The sequence below is a fragment of the Rana temporaria genome, chromosome 1, assembly GCF_905171775.1.
Source record: "Rana temporaria chromosome 1, aRanTem1.1, whole genome shotgun sequence".
NCBI classification, from domain to species: Eukaryota; Metazoa; Chordata; class Amphibia; order Anura; family Ranidae; genus Rana; species Rana temporaria.
Window position 1 is genome coordinate 396,081,820 of NC_053489.1, and position 23,963 is coordinate 396,105,782.

A 23,963-nucleotide genomic window follows, 5' to 3' on the forward strand; every position below is an offset into this window, starting at 1 on the left:
TATCTTTATTCAAACTCATCTACTATGTAACTATGTAAAAGTAAGAAATTATTTAATGGAAATTGATTACAGGACATTAAGTAGCAGATGTGTATGAATTATTTTAGAGAATAAGGATCAGCGGCAGCTGGTGCTCCATTTTTTGGAGGGGTAGCAAACAACCCCCCTGTCCGCCCGCCCGCTCGCTTGCTCATCCACCCGCATGCTCGGCCACTCATTCTTACCCCATCCAGGTCCCGGGCAGCTTCCCCACCTTCCCCTGGCTTCTCCTCCCGGCCAATCCAGTCACTTCTCCTCCCTGCCAATCCGGTCTTAGGACCCTCTTCCTGTCCTGATTGGCTGGCAGGAGAAGCAGGAAGACAATAGCGAATGTTGATTCGCTAATGTCACAGGTTGGTGGGCTTAGGGCGCAGTGCTCTGCAGCCTGAGCCCAACCTTTTTGAAGCCAGTTAGACCCCAGGCTTTAATCAGGTGCTTAAAAAAAAAACGCCCATAGAAATCCATGCATCTGGTGCCCCGCATAGAGATTAGGGGCCGGCGCATATAGATTAGGGGGTGGCACCTCTGCACCCCATATGGACCAGCCACTGCTGGGAAAGAAAAAAGCACACAATTTGCAAGCAATGTACACACACATGCCGCAACCTCAGTCAGGCCTTCATTATTTTAGGAAAAAAACAGGCACACCATCACTACATTGTTTATAAAAGACACTTGCAATAGTGAACAAATCAGCACCATTAAGTAAGAGCCTTTATATAAACAATTTATTAAAATGCTTACCTTAAAAACAAGTTCAGCAGTCACATTTCATGATGTGCTTGAAATAATGACAATACATGATATCCTAAGTGTATGCAGTTTAATGATTATGCCTGCCTTGCAGAAAATTGTCTTATGCTCCTTATGTTGGCTTTGAGGTGTCTAACTTTCATTGTTACAGTTTTCCTTAGGGCCCTTTCAGACGTGCAGACCATATGTCTGCTTTTTCATCCATACGTTTGTGGATGAAAAAGGGACATACATTGGTCCCTATGTGATTGCGGGTGTCAGCGGATAAACATCCGCCGACACCCGTAATCACCCGCCTCCGCAAAGATCCGATTTTGCAGACGGAAGAATGTCCTATTTTTTCTTCCGTATGCGGATCGGATCGGATAAACACGAAAACATGGTCCGTGTTCATCCGATCCCCCCATCGGGGAGAGCGGACAAAATACAGGGCGGACCGCCCTGTCATCCGACGGCTCAGCGGGGATCTACGGAGCGATCCCTGCTGAGCTTGCGGACACACGGAGGCGGATCATTACTGATCCGCCCCGTGTGAAAGGGCCCAGGCTGAATTAAATGCTCACATAAACCTGCTTCTACCATTTAAAATGGGGGCTGTGCAATATACATCAACTAAGTGGGCCCCCTCGTTAGCATTGTTTATTTACTCCACCACTAGCACATTACATACTGTCCTACCGGAAAAATATAATAAAAAAAACCCTTCCACAACTCCCAGAGTATATACATGTACTTTCCACAACCAGCACAGTATATACATCCTTCTCTGCTAAACACTTTCCTTCAAATCACCACATCTGCAAAGGGCTTTTGTCAGCACCTCAACTTAAAGAGTGCAACATTTTTATACACTGACTTTCAGACCTAAACAGCTATGTTTTTCTTTTTTTGTTCTTTAAAAAAAATATGCAGCTTTTGGAAGACTTATGCCCTGTACACACGATCGGAATTTCCGATGGGATAAAATCCGATTGAGTTTCAAGTTGTCTTGCTTACACACTGTCAGACCAAATTCCTACCGTACAAAACGCGGTGACGTAAAATACTACGACGAGCCGAGAAAAATTAACTTCAATGCTTCCGAGTATGCGTCGACTTGATTCTGAGCATGCATGTTTTTTTCTCCGTCGAAGTTCCACACAGACGATCGGAACTTCCATCGTAAAAAAAATAAAACATGTTCAATTTCTAAACTCCGACGTAAAAAAGTCAGATGGGGCTCACACACGGTCGGAATATCCGATGAAAAAATTCCGTCTGACTTTTTTCATCGGAAATTCCGATCGTGTGTACAAGGCTCATGACACACAGGCAACTCTGTCACTAGCGATCCTGCCACTGACAATTTGTCAAAATTTGCAGGATTACTAAAAGGCTGCCTGTTTGTTCCTACAGAATTGCTCTTTTTTTGTAACTGAAGCAGCGAGATGTCGCTCTTTGCTAGCGATCGAGATTCAGCAGCATTCAAATCAGTGACAGAGTGACATCTCAATACATATGGCTACAGAGGCTGTGATCCCACAGAAACACACAGGCAGCCTTTTTAGCGATCTTGCTGATAATGATTGGTTGCTGGTGGCAGAGTCGCCCATGTATTATCTGCCTAAATGTGGAAGTACATTTTCAACTCCTGGGTATAAAACAACACTTTATATTAACAGAATCAACTTCTATTTATGAGGTTATAACCTCATAGGAATAACTACATAAGTAGAAATTAATACACTGAATCTGGAAATAAATTGTTAGCTCCTGGAACTAAAGCAATGTACTTACTTCAATTTCTTTCCAAATATGCATAGTTTCCACTTTCCAGTATACTGATATGTTTGAGACTGCTAAATAGCATCATATCCTGTCAAAACAAATAATGCAGCTGTTAGTACAGTGAGGTTGGACATAAAATGTCAGCCTGTGCCTAGATGTTTCTAGATGGATCTGCAACTTCAACCCTGCTGATTGGCTGCCACAGACATAATGCCTGGGTAGGGGTAGAGTTTATATTGAGTCATGAGTCATGCCATTAGTCATGGAACATGGAACACTAATTATCCACATACAGTATATATTCTTAAAAAAGTTTCCGCACTTTTATATTTTTGTTGGAAACGGTGAGGACGGGAGGAGTTTTGCTGATGGCATAACAAAGGTGGTACTACGCTGGTAAAAAATGTAACACAAAGGAAATTGACTGTGTAGAAAAGTTGTTTTTGAAATTCCTAATAAAAAAAGTGGAGAAAAGTGGAGAAACTTTTCAAAGAACCTATATACAATGCTGTGAAAAAAGTGTTTTCCCCTTTCTGATTTTATTTATTTTTTTGCATATTTGTCACACTTAAATTACTTTTTATTATTACACAAAAATAACCAGAGTAAACAAAAAAGGCAGTTTTTAAATGATGGTTTCATTTATTAAGGCAAAAAAGCTGTCAAAACCTGCCTGGCTTTATGTGAAAAAGTAATTGCCCCCTAAACCTAATAACTGGATGTGTCACCCTTGGCGGCAACAACGGCAATCAAAATGGCAATGCGTTTTTCACATTGCCGTGGAGCAATTTTGGCCCACTCTTCTTTGCATAATTGTTTTAATTCAGCCACATTGGAGGGTTTTCCAGCATGAATGGCCTGTGTAAGGTCATGATACAGCATCTCAATTGGATTTAAGTCTGGGCTTTGACTAGGCAACTTCAAAACCTAAATTTTGATTTCTTTGAACCATTTGGAGGTGGACTTGCTGTTGTGTTTTGGATTATTGTCCTGCTGCATAACCCAAGTGCACTTGAACTTGAGGTCGCTAACTGATGGCCGGACATTCTCCGTTCTGATTTTTTGGTAGCTCAGAAATTATAGTTCCATCAATTATGGTAAGTCGTCCAGGTCCTAAAGCTGCAAAGCAGCCCCAGACCATCACGCTACCACCACCATGTCTGACTGTTGGTATGATGTTCTTGTTATGAAATGCTGTATTCGTTTTATGCCAAATGTAATGGGAAGCACACCTTCCAAAAAGATTTTTTTTTGTCTTTTAGACCACAGAATATTTGCCTAAAAGTCTTGGGGATAATCAAGATGTTTTTTGGTAGTGAGAGGAGCCTTTGTTTTCTTTTTGGTCAGCAGTGGCTTTGGCCTTGGAACTCTCCCATGGATGCCATTTTTGCCCAGTCTTTTTCTCATTGTTGAATCATGAACACTGATCTCACCTGAGGCAAGTGAGGCCTGCAGTTCTTTAGATGTTGTTCTGGGTTCTTTTATGGCCTCCTGGATGAGTCGTCGTCATGTTCTTGCAGTAATTTTTGTAGGCGGGCCACTTCTGGGAAGGTTCACCACTGTTCAAAGTTATCTCCATTTGTGGAAAATGGCTCTCCCTGTGGTTCACTGGAGTTCCAAAGCATTAGAAATGGCTGTGAAACCCTTCCTAGACCCATACATATTCATTATTTTGTTTCTAATCTGTTCTTGATTTTTTTTAGATTATGGCGTGATGTGTGGCTTTTTGTGATCTGTTAGCATGCTTCACTTTGTCAGACAGCTTCTATTTATGTGATTTCTTGATTCAGCAGGTCTGGCAGTAATCAGGCCTGGGTTTGGCAAGTGACATTTAACTCAGCTTTCCAAAAGATTGTGGTTAATAACAGTTCATTTATGATTCAGCATGGGAGGGGGCATTTTCACATAGGGCCAGGCAGGTTTGAACAACTTTTTTCCCTTAATAAATTAGATAAAAAATGTAAAAATTGCATCTTGGATTTACTTGGGCTATATTAAAATTTGTTTGATGGTCTGAATTACTTAAGTGTGAGAAATATGCAAAAAAAAAAAAAATCAGGAGGGGGGCAAATACTTTTTCACAGCACTGTATGTATATATATATATATATATATATATATATATATATATATATATATATATATATATATATATATATATATATATATATATATATATATTAATTATAGCTTTTTACTAAATATATTAGGATTCCTTTTTTAAATCATAGAGTATTGCCCATTAAATTACAACCTTTTTTTTTCTTCCACAGGGGACCTGGAGGTAGAGGTCCTTGGCCAAACCCCAATGCCAATTCGGTAAGCAAATTAAATTACAAAAAGATTTTCAGTTTTAAATAGCCAGCTGATATTAGCTACCTGTATCATTTCCATTGCAATGTATATACTGTACATCAAAATAATATGTGCCAGAAAGAATAGTAAATAACTAGTGTGGCTGTCTTATACTATTTTTAAGCTCATTCCGTAACTAACAGTTTTGCTGAGCTTTGGTGAAACAGACCTCATTAACAATTTAGCACTATGTGTAAATTATATATTACCATCCTCTTGATTAAAACAAAAGCAGGTTTCCAGTATTACATGGTTTGCCACTACTTTATCCATGCTTGATATAGACCACACATTAAAAATATATATTTCCTTTCTCAGAATGCTGAGTGGGATATAATGAGTTATTACTAATAATAATTACTATCTCAAATGTAATACATTCAATACATGGTACACGCATGTCACATAGAACTATTTTTTTTAAATACACGGCACAGCTGGTGCTGGTTGCTTTCAGAGTATCTCTCTCTCTCATTAAAAGCCTGTATAGACTCATCTGACCAAATAGGCAAGGGAGAAGGGTGGAGGAGAAAGTGACTCAATCAGTTTGAATTTGATATTGAGTTGGTATTGAGTTTTTTAAACAGACTTTTTACAGCAATGAATCTAAGGTTAACCTAGAAAACATTTAAAAGCAGACTAGAGTTCCACCTGCTGGCTGGAATGGTCATTTTAAATATTCATATGCATTATTTCATACCATGAAAAAGGACAAAATATATATAAAAAAAAATTCTATGACCTGAACATAAGAAAAAGGAAACAATATATTAAATGCTATTAAATGCTCCACGTTTCCTCTATAATTCACTGTATTCCTCTCTTTTTTATATTCAGATAGCATATTCATCGTCGTCACCAGGAAACTATGTGGTAAGAGTTTTTCTGTTGTAGTCCATTTTAAGTCATTCAAATTTTAATAAAGTCAAACACCAGATTATTTGGTTAACATTTTGTTTTACTGCATTATCAATGAATAACCTATAATAATTATTTTATTTAGGGACCTCCAGGTGGTGGAGGGCCTCCGGGAACACCCATAATGCCCAGTCCAGGAGGTAATAATACACAGTTGCGTTAACATAGGACTGTAGTCAAAACTTTATTTCTAGTATGGGACGGTTGAAATCGCTGTAAATTTTTATTGCTTATTGCTATCTGGCTCCGCCTCAGGAACTCTGCACTGCTTTTTCACTTTATTATTTGCTGATGAATTTTAGGTCATAAGATCCACCTTTCCTGCACCTCAGTGTACAATGCTGAAATTTTCATGAGCTGGGAAAAAGTTGCAGTTTTTATTGATGGAAGTCAATGGTTTCGACTTCTACCTGTTCTAATGCTGTTGATTTAGACAGGCAAAAACAAAACCCAAGAGCAAGGCAGCTGCCAATTTCTGCTCACATTGATATAAAAAAAAAAAACACTTGACTTTGTAAGAGGCAGTCAAATTATTCAGCTTCAACAATTGTCAACTAATGAATTATACTAAGATTTTGCTGAAATATCTGAACATCTGCCCATGCATAGTCAGCCTAATGCCCCATACACACGACCGGTTTTCCCGTCTGAAAAAGTCCGATGAGAGCTTTTGGCCGGGAATCCCAACCATGTGTATGCTCCATCTGACTTTTTCCCACAGGAAAACTGCTGGGAAAAAAAAGAGAGCAGGATCTCTTTTTTCCCGTGAGGAAAAAATCCTGGCGGGAAAACCGTACGTCTGTATGCAATTTCAACGCGCAAAAAACGCACATGCTCAGAATCAAGTCGACGCATGCTCAGAAGCATTGAACTTTATTTTTCTTGGCTCATCATAGTGTTGTACATCACCGCGTTTTTGACGGTCGGAATTAGGTGTGACCACGTGTACACAAGACAAGCTTGAGCAGAATCCCGTCGGGAAAACCATCGTTTTTTTTCAGAAAAGGAAACTGTTCATGTGTACGGGGCATTAGGGGTATTAAAGTCATTTTTCCTAAACCAGATACTAATAATTTTACTTACATGCATTTGATTTTTTTTAATGCATTTCCTCGTCTTCTTCTGAAACTGACCCCCAGCTGCACTGTTACATTTCTGTTATGTGTGTGCCCAATGTCCAGAACCTCTAGGAGTCTCCACTACATTTACGCTTGGAATGACAACTGTATATGCAGGCTGTTCAGAGCAATGAACACAAAGGAAACAGTTGTCACATTCCGAGGCACTCGCCACCCTTTCCTTTCCTTTCCTACATAATTGAGAGCAGGGGTGGACTGACAACTCATGGGGTCCTCGGGTAATAGGAGATTATGGGGCCCCCAGGCAATAGGAGATGATGGGGCCCCAGGGCAATAAGAGATTATGGGGCCCCCAGGCAATAGGAGATTATGGGGCCCCCAGGCAATAGGAGATTATGGGGCCCCCAGGCAATAGGAGATTATGGGGCCCCCGGGCAATAGGAGATTATGGGGCCCACAGGCAATAGGAGATTATGGAGCCACACAGTACTGTATACACAGACACACACACATATACAATATACATACACAGTATATACACACAGACACACAATATACACAAACGCAGTTTACACACACACACACAGTATACATACACACACTGAGAAGGTACTGGAGAGACAGGGCAGCTATAATCTTAAGGTTTTTAGACCAAAAGGATGTCAGTAAGGGACATTTCAGGGACAGATGTAAAAAAAAACAGAGATTTTTACATACTGTCCCTGGTTTTACTGAGGCTGGCAACCCTGATGGGGCCCCCTAGTGGCATGGGGCCCTCGGGCAGTGCCTGAATGGTCAGTCTGCCCCCGATTGAGAGTCAGCTGTCTCTTCCAGGTTCTTGCAGATTTCCATGATGATACCACCAGGTTCACCTTTCAGCTGCTGTGTGTTTCTGCTCCTGCAGCCTCCTGAAAGATAAGATGGGGATATCCCAGGAGGCTGCAGGAGCAGCAACATGTCATTATTGTTTAGGTAAGAATGGAGGTAGGCGGGTGGACCAGAGTTTAAAAAAAGTACTTAATAAACACAAAACAAATCGATTTTTTAAATAATGGTGGGGTATGTTACAGTGGGGGAAATTCAATTTAAGGGGTGAGGGGTTGCTGTAAACCTAACCTTTAAATGGAAGATAAAATGTAACTCTGAGGCCCCATACTCACGACCAAACATGTTTGCTGAAACTGGCCCGCGGACCAGTTTCAGCATACATGTTTGGTCGTGTGTAGTTACGAGCGTACAGAATTTCACCGTACATTTGCCCGCCGGGCCGTTTTTCAGCAGACATTTATTTCCAAACTTGTTTTAAAACCGTCCGCTCAAATCCTGTCCGAACGTACATGTTTGGTGGTGAGTACACAAAACCAACGTACAAAAACCCCGCGCATGCTCAGACTAAATGAGGCCACGGGAGCGCTCGTTCAGGTAAAACTCACGTTTCTTTGGGATATGGCACATTCGTCAATAGAAAGATTAATTCTAGCAATAGAACACTGAAGCAAAACACACAATAACCAATGCTTGATGCCGTCGTTTTCTTCATTCTTCTCTTGCTATAACTAATCAGTTATTTAGCTCATGTTATTTCAACTGAGTTGTTCCATACTCAAAAGTGACATTTGTTAGCTGTGATGTAGTAAGATTTTTGCAAACTTTTATTGGCCCGACGTATCATATTTTTAGTGGTCCTCCACATTTCAATTTTTTAGCTTTTAATGTTTAATGGTTATCTTTCCCACTTTCTTTAGGTGTTTATAGTTATGTCACCATTTAGAATATTTTAATAGGAAATAGTTTTGATTTAGCTTTTGTTTGTATATTTAACATGATTTTGTTGAAGGTTGTTTAAATTGTCTACCATGTTGGCACACCAAATGACCCCCCCCCCCCCCACATGAGTTAGTGAATATTTTAGATTAATCATTTTATTTATTTGTAATGTTTGATGCCTAAAATAATACCCACAGTATTACAAACAATAGGCACGTTTTTCAAATCAACAAAAAGGCTTTTATTTGAGCAAATTATAAAAAGGATCAAAAACAGAATGGCAGCACTTGAACAGCTAGCAACATACATGCAAACTTGCATTTCAAACATGGTGAAGGATAAACTAGCCAACCTCAGGAAGCACACAAAATAAAATCTGAAGCAGCAGCACATAACCAAAGCAACCCAAGCTGTGGTAGTCCAAACAAGATGCCATTTGTGGGGGATCAAATGGAAGGCAGGGCATCAACGTCTCCTCTTCCTTGCAACCTTCCTTCCAGGCTGCCTTCCAGCGGGTCTTCCCTGGGCCCTTGCAGGTGGGGATGATGTGGCAGCAGGAGAATGGTGTTCAGCAAGCCGGGCCGGGTCACATAGCCCAGTGTCTGGGGTCAGCAGCTCCCTCTGCATCCACCAAAGGGCCTGGTTGATCACGCCCTTTGCCAGTTGCCTCTGCTCCTCCGTGCCTTGATTCAGGTCATGTGCCACGGAGGCACTGTAGGCCTCAGTGGGGTTGAGGGGGGCCCTCATGATGGCACTCGCCTCCTGAATCATTTTCAGGCTGGCTTCCTCCACTGCCCCCAATTTCTTCTTACGGCCTGGTGGCCTAATATAAAGTGGAGGAGCCTGGCTGGTGGTGGTTGTCCTGGGGAGCTGCTGAACGCCACTGGGCCCGGCCTCCTCCTGGCTGCCACTGACCCCTTCGGCCTGGCTGTCAGTGAGGAGAGGATCTGCCACCTCCTGGCTGGTCTCTTCTTCCTGTGTAAAAAAAAGGGACATGTTGTAATATATTTAGGAATATACTCACTCACATTTTCATGCTTGAATCTTATTTTTTGCCTTGAATTTAAACTTGAAAACAGACTCACCCTCTGACCCCTGCAGTTGTCATCCCTGACACCTATTTGTTTGCCCACGATTTTAGATTTTTACTTCCCAGCTTGTATTTTATTAACCAATATCAAGTCAAGAATCAAACAATAATTAATATTATTACATAAATAGTTATGAAACTACTATACCTCATCATCGTAGAGGCGCAGATCTGCCTCTCTGTCAGCCAGGCCCTCTTCATCCGACTCTGCAGGGCTGTGGTGATCTGGGGAAGTCCCGCTGGGAGGTAGCGTGGAGGAAAGGTTGGGATTCAGACTCGACATTGATGGCCTGCCTTCCAGTTGATCCCGCAAAAATGACATCTGGTTGTAATACCACAGCTTGGGTTCCTTTGGTGGTCTTGCTGCTGCTCCAGATCTTAGCTGCTTTTGGTGAGCTTTGTACGCTCTCCTATATGTGCCCCTGAGGTTGGCAAGTTTATCCTTCACCATGTTGGCACTGCATTCTGGCACCCATGTCCTCATGTATGCTGCTAGCTGTTCAAGTGCTGCCGCTCGTACGTCCTTATTGTGGTAATGGTCCTGCTTTGAATCCCACAGGATGGGCATTTCCCGAAATTTATCCAGCAAATGCTGGATAATGTCTTGGCTCTGCAGGAGATCCATTGTGAATTTATTTTTTTATTTTTTTTATTCTAGATAGAAAAAATGAAAAGAAACCAAAAACACAATTAAAAAAAGCCTCAGCATTTACATTGATAGAATATGTTGTTAAAAAAGTAGTACCTATATAGAAATACAAACACAGTGTCTCTTGTTTTGAAAATGCTGGCCAGCTCTGCCCCATTGGTTGGTTTTAGCTAACATTTTTTTTTAACATGCCGCCCCTTTGGTTACATTGCAGGAAATAATATAAATCTACAACCATACACAATTCTTACAAATGACAGCATTCATCAAGGCACTATTGCATGTGTAGATATCCTGCCCCTCAGCATTGATTACATGAAAGAAACTTCCTAATGACCTCTGTCCAACCAACACAGAACAATACTTGGCCTGATCTGAATACACCCTACATAATTACTAATGAGTCACAGCATTTTTGATCTCTCTATTTTGTGATGTCTACAAAAGCATTTGGGTATGAAAATCACATTCTGGTATCCAAGAGACATAATAGCTTAATAAAACTGTGCAACCAACAGACCAAACCCCCATCCCATTGCTCTACATTTTAGAGCCCGCTGCTGATCCCATGTTTAAATTTCTTACCTGCCTCTCTCACAATCCTCGTTTCTTCCGCTCGCTGAATTAACACGTAACCTACGTAATCACGTCAAGCGCCTTTTATCCACTCCGCGTATGTATGAAACGCCGCCCTCGTCACCTTTGCCATGCCCCTAATCAATTGAAAAAGTAAATATGGCGTTAACTGTGTAGGTTCTGGAATCGCGCGAATATTCTCCGCGTAACCTACGTCAATACGTTGTTGGCATTCGCGACACTCCGCATATGCAATAATCCCCGCCCTCATCTCCGCCCCTGACGGGACATTTCCTCGTTTCCACGCCCCTAATCTCTGTGGGAAGGAAAGATGGCGATGTCACACGAGCGGGCACGGAGCTCTCATGGCGCAAGTGAAGGGACAGAGGCTGGACCGTCCCGATCCAGGCCTAAAAGATATAAAGCCACTAATATGGCGTTCGAAGAAATGGTGGAGTTGGTTTACATCATGAGGAGGAAGGATTATGATGGTGAATGTGGGCCCTACAAAACACCGAACCGTAGGAAGTCACACATAATGGACAAGGTGGCAAGGAGAATGAGGAGAATGTTTGGTGTCACCAGGTCAAAGGAGCAACTACGGAAGCGTTGGTCCGATTTAAAATTGAGGGAGCCACATCACATGAAGAAGATCCTCAAAATTCTGCGTAAAAGTAAGTCCATATTATTTAAGGGGGGGGGGAATGTCTGCAATAATGTGTTGACATGTATTTTTTCACATCTGCCTCCTTGGCCTGCTTTTACTTTTGAACACGTGTAGATACTGTATTGTGTTTATGTCAAATAACAACCTTAAACAAATTTGGTGAAATAGTAAACACGCGTAATATGACATTGTTTAGCAAAAATGTGACGTTACTCCAGGAACAACACACCTGGACATGGCTGACTGGCCCCAAACTTGGTTTTCCAACATTGTTGAATAGCAAAATCACAGAAATTAAATTGAGTGAATGTGACAGGCAAACAAGATTCATTCTCCAAAATGCAAATAAAGCTGATGTTTTAACATCTTGAAATGCAAAGCACCTGTGTCTCAAAAATCAAAGTATATTTATTTGGAGGGTCGACGAGAATTAATGTTTTGGGGGGACATCCATTTGTGTCACTTCTTTGCAAAAAAGGGGCAGGATCAGAGCTTGGCCTAGAACTACGCCAAAAATGGAGGATTGCTGAAAGAATAAACAACCAAAAATCATCATAAATGTATCGTCTATGCAATGTGTGCGATTTATGATATCCAATATCAGTGTGCTGATGAGTATACCTTTTGTTTTTTATTATTTCTTATAGGGGAAAGAAGACGCCAGCAATTGGAGGAGGCAGAGAGGGCCAGACACCCGGAAAATCAAACACCTCCACATGTTGAGCAGGAGGAGGCTGGGGAAGGAAGAGAGGAGGATGTGGAAGGAGAAGAGGATGTGGAAGGAGAAGAGGATGTGGAAGGAGAAGAGGATGTGGAAGGAGAAGAGGATGTAGAAGGAGAAGAGGATGTGGAAGGAGAAGAGGAAGGAAGAAAGGAGGAAGGAAGAGAGGAGGAAGAAGTTATTTTGGACTTAGAATTTATATCAGATGAAGGGCAAGTGGCGGAAGAACAATTTGGCAAATTGCAAGAAGGTGGATTGATGGATGAAGGAGGAGTCGAAGATGATGGGGAGGTGGTGGAAGAAGGAGGAGTGATAGAAGATGATGGGGAGGTGGTGGAAGAAGGAGGAGTGATAGAAGATGAAGAAATTGGGGATGTGGAAATTATCAGGCCATCAGGTCAGTGTCACCCCTATATTAATAGGGCCAAACATATGCAGATAGGCTGGAAATTATTTACATATTTTGAATGCCAATTTGTTTCTTTTTAGGGGATCAAGATGGAGTAGCACATTTTTCACGTGCAAGTGCTTCTATCATTATACAGCAACTAATGGAGTGCAGCACGGAAATGGACATTATGCAGGAAAGGATGCTAGTCATGGAGCAGAATGTGCGAAATGTCATTTCAGAGTGTAGCACGGAAATGGAGAACATGCGACAAAGGATGCTAGTCATCAACCAAAATTACAAAAATATCATGGACATGATGGGCCGTGTCAAAGACTGAACCACAGAATCCCATCCCCCGCCCATCCCCCGCCCACAAAACCCTTTTTAATTTTTGTACTTTATAATACGCCAAAATTTCTAAATGCACACACAGTGTGCCAATATGTGCTAGCTGCCATCACAGACTATCTATTGTCTGTGCTTTGTGGGTACAAACCCCTCCTCGATCCTCAAGTAGTTGAGAGGAAGGGTTTGCTCCCACAAAACACAGACATTGATCACCCATGATGTCAGATAGCACATGTGGCCATTTGTCTGTTTAACCAATGACATTTGGCGAGTTTTCACTGAATGTGTGCATTTAGAAATTTTGGCGTGTTCCAGTGTGAAAGCACACCATCCATATGACTGACTGCTGTTCATTTTTTAAATTTTTGTTTGGTGTTGATCTTTTTTGGTTTGTAAATGTTTCCATTTTCAGATCACAAAACGAACAATAAATCTCACCTAAAGAAAGAAGTTAACTAATTTTTTTAAAAAAAAAAAAATGTTTTGTGTTGTGTTAAAATCTTGTAAAAAAAATTAGACACAAACAAATGACAAGCCCAAAAATTCTTGCGTATAGTTTCAGTGAAATTATTCTTACATTGTGTTTCGATCATTATTATTGATAATCACTGTCAATAAAGACAAAAAAATAAATAATTAAAAGCCAATATTTTGTCTCAAGAATTTGCAGGAAATGTTTTCTGCCTAAAAATACACATTTCTTGTTAAAAAATGACTAAAATAAAAAAAAAAAATGAGACATCAAAAGCAGAAAAAAGAGTGGCTTCTTATTTCTAGACTGAATACCCAGTTAGTAGATGAGTGAATAATGTGCAAATGTGGTTAGTTAATACATCTGAGTAAGTAAATCTGGCACTAGAAGTGCACTATTTTTGGAGATAACCTGGAAGACAGAAAAATAGAGAAAAAGCAGTAATGACAAACAACTGTATAAAGTCCAATGGTCTAATTATTTATTAGTTGTGAGAATATTCCTTTCTTTGGGGGCCGAATTAGAAAGAAATATGATCTGGCATAGCAATGGCCCCCCGACCCATGAAGTACTCAACATATTTGTCGCGTACCTCACGAGCAGATTGGGGGGCCAAGCCAGCGCGACCAGTGTCCAGGCCAGGAATGTTCTCTGAGGGTAGTCCTGCCTCAGAGCCCATGGAGGCTAGGTACGTCTGGGAGTGCCTGCGTAGAAAATTGTGCAAAATGCAGCAGGCAAATATAACGGTGTTCAATTTATATTCCGCAAAATGTATCGATGTCAGGAACAGGCGGAACCGGTTGCTGAGGATCCCAAAGGCATTCTCGACTACCCTCCGAGCCCTGGACAACCGAAAATTGAACACACTCCTCTCTGAGGTGAGGGTCCTCTGGGGAAAAGGCCGCATTAGGTGAGGTCCAAGGCCAAAAGCCTCGTCCGCTAGGAACACAAACGGAAGTCCTTCCACATTATCTTCATCTGGTGGCAATGCCAGACCACCAGTTTGGAGACGATCATAGAAATCAGTCCGTGCGAACACTCCCCCATCTGACATCCGGCCGTTCTTCCCCACGTCCACATATAGAAACTCATACTGTGCCGACACCACCGCCATCAACACGATACTATGATAACCCTTGTAATTATAATAGTAGGACCCCGAGTGGGGTGGGGGCACAATGCGGACGTGTTTCCCATCTATTGCTCCACCGCAGTTAGGAAAATCCCACCGCTCGGCAAATTGGGAAGCCACAGACTGCCATTCCTGTGGTGTGGAGGGTAGCTGTGGGGACAAACAAAAAAAGAGATTTAGTACTTTGGCACATAAACATTGCAAACATAATCATACAAGCATCCTTGTGCAACTTTACATTTTTTAAATAGCATTTGCAAATTATGAAGGGAGAATTTCGGGGCACAAATATATAGGGCCAATTAATTAATAAGAGACTCCACAGCCCTCTGATGGGGACAAAAACACTTTGAAGGGGGGGTGGGGGGTGTTTAAACTGTTTTTAGAAAACCAAAAAAATAAAAAAATAGTGGCATGGTGGGGGTTGGCCCGAAGATAGCATGCTGGACAGGTTAATATTGGGTAAGATCAAAATATGCAGGTAGGCCAAAATAAAAAGAACATGTAAAAGCTGATATCAACATGCATAGTGAGAAAAGGGAACGTTAGTTAAACACACAGCATATCTGGGAAATAAAATAAAAAGTTAGTTTGCCACATTATTAAAGACACATTGTGAGGTTAAAATGAGGAAACTTACCTTCATATACTCCTCGTGCATAACTTTAATGATGGCAGCACACGTGTCCGGTATGATGACCCCAAGCGCCTGCGGAGAGATGCCTGTTGAGAACTTGAGGTCCTGCAGGCTCCTCCCAGTCGCCAGGTACCGCAACGTGGCAATAAGCCTCTGCTCGGCCGTGATGGCTTGGCGCATCACAGTGTCCTGCCTCGTGATATAGGGGGACAGAAGATCCAGCAGACTGTTGAATACGGGGTCCGTCATGCGGAGAAAATTCCTATAATCATTAGGATTATTCTCCTGGATTTCCCTAAGCAGAGGCATATGTGAGAACTGGTCACGCTGGCGCAACCAATTCTTGGTCCAGAAACGCCTCCGCCCCCTGTTTCTGGCCAAAGTACTGGAATAATGAACATATCCAGCAGCCATCCCATAAACAGCACCAACTCGCGAAAATTGACGCTGCTGCTCCATCATGGCTTCAAACCGGCCGGCTGGTCAGTCAAGAACACACTCCAACAGAAAGCACAATCAAATCCAGTGGTACCTGCAAAGAACGCACGACACACAGATACGAACGCACAGTACGAATCTGCTAAGCAGAACGAACTGCACGCCTGTACCCGAATGCCAACTACGTACCCACAAGCACACGCACTGAACGAGAAAATACTACCTGCTAAAGCCTGGAGACCGAGAAGCGCGAATCAGCTCTAACCAAACCTTCACTAACACGAGCAAAGCCGTAACTAGCAAAAGCGGAACAGAGGGCGTCGCCATTGACTTTGGCCTTTCCCTTTATAGTGACGTCAAACGTGGATTACGTGCACGCGTTCAGGTCCGCAGGGAAATATCGTCCGCTGGTGTGTACAAGCCAGCGGGCCAAATGAAAAAACAGCCTTGTACGCCGGAAACAGCCCGTCGGACATTTCGAACGGACATGTTTGCTCGTGAGTACTCGGCCTTAGCCTTAAACCATAACCCTGACTTTTAAATGGACAGTATACTTGCTACAACACTTCATTAGAAGTACAAATCTGTATGTGTGTGTTTGGGGGGGGGGGGGTAGGTTTTATGCTTCTGCTGTGGTGCCTATGCAAGGGTGACATTCATTCATGGAGATCCTGCAAAATGCCGTTGGGAGAAGATGATCCTCAAGGTTTGGGCTACTTGTCATTCCCTGGAATCTTATCTAGGGGATGGTGATCTCACCCTCTGCTAGGGAAATTTGAGTAACTAATTTTAGCGTGTTCTAGCCTTTATTATTAATTCTACTGCTACTTGCACTCTCTCAGATTACATAGCTGAATCGATAGTTAGATATGCATTGTATATAAGCATACACAACATAGTTACAGCTAAATGCATACTGATACTGCTTTTTCATATAAGGCATTTGCATAAACTCTAGCTACTCTGGGTTACACATTATTAGTGAGCTATAGTATAAAATAAAATACTGTATGTTACCTGCTAAGAGATGTGGTATAACTGTATTTTTCATTTACTTTTATGTAGATTCAACAAACTCAAGTGAGAACATGTACACAATGATGAACCCAATAGGACCCGGTGGAAGCAGACCAAATGTAAGTAAAAGTTTTTGGAGTCCAAGAAGAAGATGGAAAACCAAAGCATTGCATAACCTTAGTACTTTCTTATACGAATGTGACCCAGGTCATTAATTGGCCTTGTTTCATTCATAGCCACTGACGTAGAAGCCAGCTGTCATATTTTGATTGTCCTGACTTTATGTAATTTGAACCAAGAATGCAGTCATTTTGTAGAAAATGTCTGTGTTTTTTGCACAATTCCACTTATGCAAAGTGAGTAACGGTATTTAAAAAACTAAAGGAATACAAATTTTGGACTTAGAAATTGTTAAATGGAAACTATAGTGTAATGTTTGATTCATATCATGTTTATCTATGCGTATACAATCTTTATTTTACTAAAAATCACTGATTACTGGGTGCTTCAATGATACTCGGTTTGCAGAGTATGTTGGGCTCTGTAATAGAACAGGCAATACTGCCTACATTCTTTTTGGCTGCTTGAGTGAACTGAATATTCAGGATGGTGTTATCTCTGCTAGGAGACAGGAAAGTTGTTGCTGTTCAGGTCAATTTTAGCTCAAAAGCTAACATCGCGTAGAGAATGTATTACTCCCCCTTCAAGTGATAAATATGAAATATTATTATATTTACTTGTTAAAGACAAAAAAGCATATATTTTTTAATAGTTTTTTTGTACCAAACAAAATTTGATGGGCTGCTTCTGCTCTTGTTTATATCAGCTTAAAGGGGTTTTAAAGGTACAATTTTTTTTCCCTAAATAGCTTCCTTTACCTTAGTGCAGTCCTCCTTCACTTACCTCATCCTTCGATTTTGCTTTTAAATGTCCTTATTTCTTCTGAGAAATGCTCACTTCCTGTTCTTCTGTCTATAACTAAACACAGTAATGCAAGGCTTTCTCCCTGGTGTGGAGAAAGCCTCTTGAGGGGGGAGGGGGCGAGCAGGAGTGTCAGGATGCCCACTAACACACAGCTCCTTTCTCTATCTGCAAAGTAGATAGCGTCCTGACCCGCCTGCTCATCCCCTCCCCCCTCAAGAGGCTTTTTTCACACCAGGGAGAAAGCCTCGCATTACTGTGTGTAGTTACAGACAGAAGAGCATGAAGTGAGGATTTCTCAGAAGAAATAAGGACATTTAAAAGCAAAATCGAAGGATGAGGTAAGTGAAGGAGGACTGCACTAAGGTAAAGGAAGCTATTCAGGGAAAACATTTTTTTACCTTTACAGCCCCTTTAAATATATGACTTCAGAGGTGCAGAGGTTGTTGCTGCCCAGCAGCTCATGAACTGAACTGTTCAAAGAGGCTACTGAGGTGCTACGGTTTAAGGCTCAAGTTGATCTGGCTTGCTCAGAACGAACTGCAGAACCACACCACAAGGAATCTGGTCCGTAGAGGCACCATCTCACTCACAAGTTTGGGTCTGGAGTAAGCTAGGAGAAGACAGCTTTCCTAGAGATGTGTGAGTAGTGACTTTGAATTAATCCCCGAGACCGTGACTGTGTGCTGGATGCGGCACTGGGTACCCATAGTTTCCCAATAGCGCAGGGTAAACAGAGACCCAAATTTTGCCCCCTGGTCTTCAGTTGCAGGTTTTGGACTGTTTTAATCAATATCACTACTGTTGGGAAAGACTGTCCTTTAAACACTGCTGCTTCCAAACGTTATAAAGTATCCCAGGCTAAATTCCTTCCCCTTCTCATTGAAGTTCTGGAAGCAATAAACTTTAAAGTGATTGTAAAGTCTTTTAAAGTGTTTTAAAAAATAAATAATCATGTTATACTTACCTGCTCTTTGCATTTGGTTTGGCACAGAGCACCCTGGATCGTCCTCTTCTCAGGTCCCTCTTCACTGCTCCTGGCCCCTCCCTCCTATTGAGTGCCCCCCACAGCAATCAGATTGCTATGGGGGCACCCTAGCTGAGCTGCAGCTCCATGTGTCCATTCAGACACAGAGCTGATGTTCAGCCCTGTCCCCTCTCTCTCCTGATTTGTTAACTGATTTTGATTGACAGCCATGGGAGCCAATGGAGCCACTTCTGTGTCTCAGCCAATTAGGAGTCACGGAGAGCCAAGGGACTAGTGGACATTGCTGGAGAGAGATGGGGCTTAGGTAAGTATTAGGGGAGGCTGCTGCACACAGAATGCTTTTTATCTTAATGTATAAAATGCATTAAGATAAAATAAAAAAAACTTCTGCCTTTACAACTCCTTTAAAAGGACATCCCCTAGACTGTTAATTGGAGCCAGAGTGAATGGACTGTTGCATGGGTAACTGAAAGGCCTTTGTACTGTTTGGGAAAGAACCAATAAAATCAGCGGCCCCTGCAGTAGTAGTAGTGCTATAATAATATACTATGCAAATATTTATAACTTTAAATAATAAGAAGTTATGACATGTAAAAGACTCTGAACTTACTTTTCTTGTAGTTTCCAATGGGTCCAGGTCCTGATGGCCCAATGGGAGCAATGGGTGCAATGGAACCTCATCATATGAATGGATCACTAGGTAAGCACCTAGCTTTTAAATGTCTGTAGGATGTTGAAGTTTATGTAACAGAATGTTTTACCTGCCTTAGAGCAGTATTAAACCCAAAAGCAAATCTTTATTATATTGCGTCGTACCAATTTTTAGATGTGATGGCTCCATTAATTCTCTTTTTAGGCTTCCTTTCTTCTATTTCATATGGTGATCCAGTCAGTAAGTTGTTGTTTTTTAAAGGAACTAATTCTCTGTCAGATATATTGGTTTACAGGGATGGGAATGACCTTTTAACCCTGGGAGAGATGCTTACAATGATCAGCTTTTATTTATGTAAAACCTTTATGCCATAAAAAAAACCTGTAACTGATTATAAAGTGATAGCTGGAGGTTAGCTTTAATTTGTTAGTGCATTTAAATCTGCTAGCTCATCCAACACTCACCTCCCCCCAGACTGACAATGCTCCTGAGTGTAGGAACTCTAACATAGGAGGTGTGTTACTGGCCAGATCACCAGGTAAATAGAGAGGGGCAAAAGCCTAAAAAAGAAAATGAATACAGCCATCACATCCAAGGATTGTTAAGCTGTTAGTTTTGGGTTTAATACAGCTTTATTTATTTTTCTGGACACCGAATACAACAACGATTCTAGGGAGAAAGGGGAAAGCATTATACAATTATTTCTGACACCAGAATTTGCTTCTACAATTTAGGCATCATTCCCAGGGGCATACAAATGCATTTCAAAGTGTTTTTGGATTACAAATCTGAATGCAAGTGTATTGTTTTCAATGGGGGCAGGTGTAAAAACATACATTCAGGTCTGTAACCAAAAATCCCAAAATTTGCATCCAAGGACATGCATGTTATGAGCTTGCGAGTGTAAAAGTGTGTAAATGCATGTATACACATATGCATACATGCAAAAAGTGCACTCTAGTAGTTAAAAAAAAAAACAGGAGGATACAGTATACATTTAAAAGATTTATCTAAAGGCAAGCATTTACTGATCATTTACGCATGATCCTTTTTCCTAGAAACTCCTTTCCTATATGACCAGTAAAGTCTGTGGATGTATGCATGTAGTCTTAAATTGATACTGGGCTTGTGCTATGTGTATTTGCTTAGCTATAGCTATATCCGGGCATTGTATATGATATGATCTGATATTGTAGTTTATGGGGGGCTTTTTAGAGAGGGCCAAAAGTAGTCAAGAAAAAAAAAAGGTTATGAGATTAAACAGTAAATAAAATGTCTAGTAAGATAATTAAATGTGTAAATCTATCGTAAAAACAAAAATCAGAATGTGTACTATTCAGCTCGAATTCTGTGAAGTACTTCCAATATTATTAAGTGCTCTCCGTGCTATAGTTACATAGTTAGTCAGGTTGAAAAAACACACAAGTCCATCCAGTCCAACCACAAAAAAAAAAAAAAAAAAATGTATGTATGTATTATAAGTTCATATAGATCTTCATCTACAGTGCCTCAAAATTCATACACATACATTAATATGTATACAGATATCCAAATATACAGTAAATAGTGTTTAAAATGTTATAGTGCCAAACACTCCGTGCATCTATCAGACAACTTTTGTGAATACAGTGCCTTGAAAAAAGTATACATACACCTTGCAAACCTACCAAGTCATGGCCGTCCACCTAAACTGACAGGCCAGGCAAAGAGAGCATTAATCAGAGAAGCACCCAAGAGGCCCATGGTAACTCTGGAGGAGCTGCAGAGAGCCACAGTTTAGGTGGGAGAATCACATCACCCTCAACACACCATCCCCACCGTTAAACATGGTGGTGGCAGCTTCATGTTGTGGGGATGCTTTTCTTCAGCAGGGACATGGAAGCTGGTCAGAGTTGATGTGAAGATAAATGGGGCCAAATACAGGGTAATCTTAGAAGAAAACCTGTTAGGCCGCGTACACACGGTCGATCCATCCGATGAGAACGGTCCGAAGGACCGTTTATCGGTTAACCGATGAAGCAGACTGATGGTCTGATGTGCCTACACACCATCAGTTAAAAAATCGATCAAGTCCAACGCGGTGACGTAAAACACAACCATGCTTTTGCGTACTAACCCTCGGTTTTGACCTATCGGTTAGGCGTCCATCGGTTGAATTTTAAAGCAAGTTCTACATTTTTGGACCGAAGGATAACTGACCGATGAAACTGAACTTCAGTCCGTTTTCATCGGTTTGGTCCGATCGTGTGTACAGGGCCTTAGGGCCAGATTCACGTAGAATCGCGGCGGCGCAACGTATCCTAGATACGTTACACCGCCGCAATTTTTCATCGCAAGTGCCTGATTCACCAAGCACTTGCGATGAAAACTACGCCGGCGGCCTCTGGCGCAAGGCGGGCCAATTTAAATGGGTATGTGCCATTTAAATTAGGCGCGCTCCCGCGCTGGACCTACTGCGCATGCTTCGTTTCTTAACTCCCGCCGTGACGTAATTTTTTTGAATGGCGACGCGCGTAGCGTACTTCCTTATTCCCGGACGGCTTACGCAAACAACAATAAATTTTGAATTTCGACGCAGGAACGACGGCCATGCTTTAGACATAAAGTTAGGGCACAAAAAAAAACGACTAACTTTGCGATGGGAGACTAGACTAGTGGCGACGTAGCGAACGCGAAAAACTGTCGTGGATCCTCCGTAACTCCTAATTTGCATACCCGACGCTGGTTTACGACGCAAACTCCCCCCAGCGGCGGCCGCGGTACTGCATCCTAAGATCCGACAGTGTAAAACAATTACACCTGTCGGATCTTAGGGATATCTATGCGTAACTGATTCTGTGAATCAGTTGCATAGATAGAAACAGAGATACGACGGCGTATCAGGAGAAAAGCCGTCGTATCTCATTTGTGAATCTGGCCCTTAGAGTCTACAAAAGACTTGAGACTGGGGAAGAGGTTCACCTTTCAGAAGGACAACAACCCTAAACATACAGTCAGAGCTACAATGGAATGGTTTAGATCAAAACATATTCATGTGTTTGAATGGTCCAGTCAAAGTCCAGACCTAAATGCCAATGAGAATCTGTGGCAAGACTTTATTATTGCTGTTCACAGACACTCTCCATCCAATCTGACAGAGCTTGAGCTTTTTTGCAAAGAAGAACGGGCAAAAATTTCACTCTCTAGATGTGCAAAGCTGGTAGAGACATCCCCAAAAAGAGCTGTAATTGCAGCGAAAGGCGGTTCTACAAAGTATTGTATATTGAATACAAATGCACTCCACACTTTTTCAGATATTTATTTGTCAAATATTTTGAAAACCATTTATCATTTTCCTTTCACTTCACAATTAAGTGCCACTTTGTGTTGGTCTATCACATAAAATCTCAATAAAATACATTTACACTTTTGTTTGTAAAATTACAAAATGTGGAACATTTCAAGGGGTATGAATACTTTTTCAAGGCACTGTACAGTATTAATAAAAGATGTTCAACTAATTAATCCGCTGTGAAAATTAGATAATGATTATGTAGTCCCAAATAAAGTCCTTAATGCATGCAGGTTTCCTTTTCACTTTTAGTTAATGTGTCATCCACTGGACCCAACACAAACATTATCCATCACGTGTTGTAATCTTATTGTGAGGGTGGCAGCTCACCTCAGGGCTTAATCTATATTCTCAAATAGATCAAGCACACGCCGTACTGGAATATTAAGACACATCTTATCGCTTGTTAAAGAAATCCCACAATATAGTCAGCCAGATAAAAGTAAAGCGCCACATGAATTAATATTATCCAGTAAATAAAATGTGAGACAAAAATTAAGCTACAGGGCCAAATGAAAATCCAATAAACTATAAATTGTGAAATGAACACTTGATGTAATAATAAGGGAACTCAACCATATGGTAAGATGCAGTGTAGATAACCATGTGATCTATGAAAATAAAGGAAAAAAAAATAGAAACTATACCAAACTCAGTAAAGAGAAATGATACAACGCATATAAGAAGCAGTGCAACTGTGACATCTAGTGGCAAGAAGTCTAAATAGCATCGCTTACTAGGTTTTATCGGCATATTCTGATGTAATTACATTTACTTATCAGCTCAATTATATTCTGCTATAATACACAATTTAAACACAGCATACTATTTATTTAAATAGAAAAAATACTAAAATATTTATCATTCTGTTTCAGGCTCTGGAGACATGGATGTGTTGCCAAAGGTAATGGAAATGTCACCATGTTTGTCTTTTTAAAAAAATGTTAAGCTTTCAATTAAATTGTGTTAAATAATATCGCAAATGTACAGTAACATGTAAAAAGGGACTCTCTTTTTGAAAACTCTTGTTGCCTGGCTGTCATGATAACCCAATGGCTTTAATACTTTCTGAATCAGAACAAATTCATAGCTATAGAGCAGAAAGGCCTGATTTCAATATGACTCCATTGCTTGTCCTAGATTATTAATTCAATATATTAAAGCCAGGGACAGCCAAACAACAAACATTTCCAGAAGGAAGTCAGCAACGATGACATACATATTGCTCTCCATAGAGTTTCCTTTAAAAACAAATC

At 41.0% G+C, this 23,963-nt stretch overlaps 1 protein-coding gene across 3 annotated transcripts in view; it reads left to right on the forward strand.

Moving 5' to 3' along the window:
* The window catches only part of SSBP4 (single stranded DNA binding protein 4), a 613,000-nt gene that overhangs the window by 582,133 nt on the left and 6,904 nt on the right, over positions 1-23,963 (forward strand). For all 3 annotated transcript variants that reach the window (XM_040322775.1, XM_040322767.1, XM_040322783.1), the window contains 6 exons: positions 4,832-4,877; positions 5,751-5,786; positions 5,917-5,971; positions 16,864-16,934; positions 19,346-19,424; positions 23,583-23,611. In XM_040322775.1, coding sequence (XP_040178709.1) covers positions 4,832-4,877; positions 5,751-5,786; positions 5,917-5,971; positions 16,864-16,934; positions 19,346-19,424; positions 23,583-23,611 — 316 coding nt within the window. The remainder of the gene's footprint in view (positions 1-4,831; positions 4,878-5,750; positions 5,787-5,916; positions 5,972-16,863; positions 16,935-19,345; positions 19,425-23,582; positions 23,612-23,963) is intronic.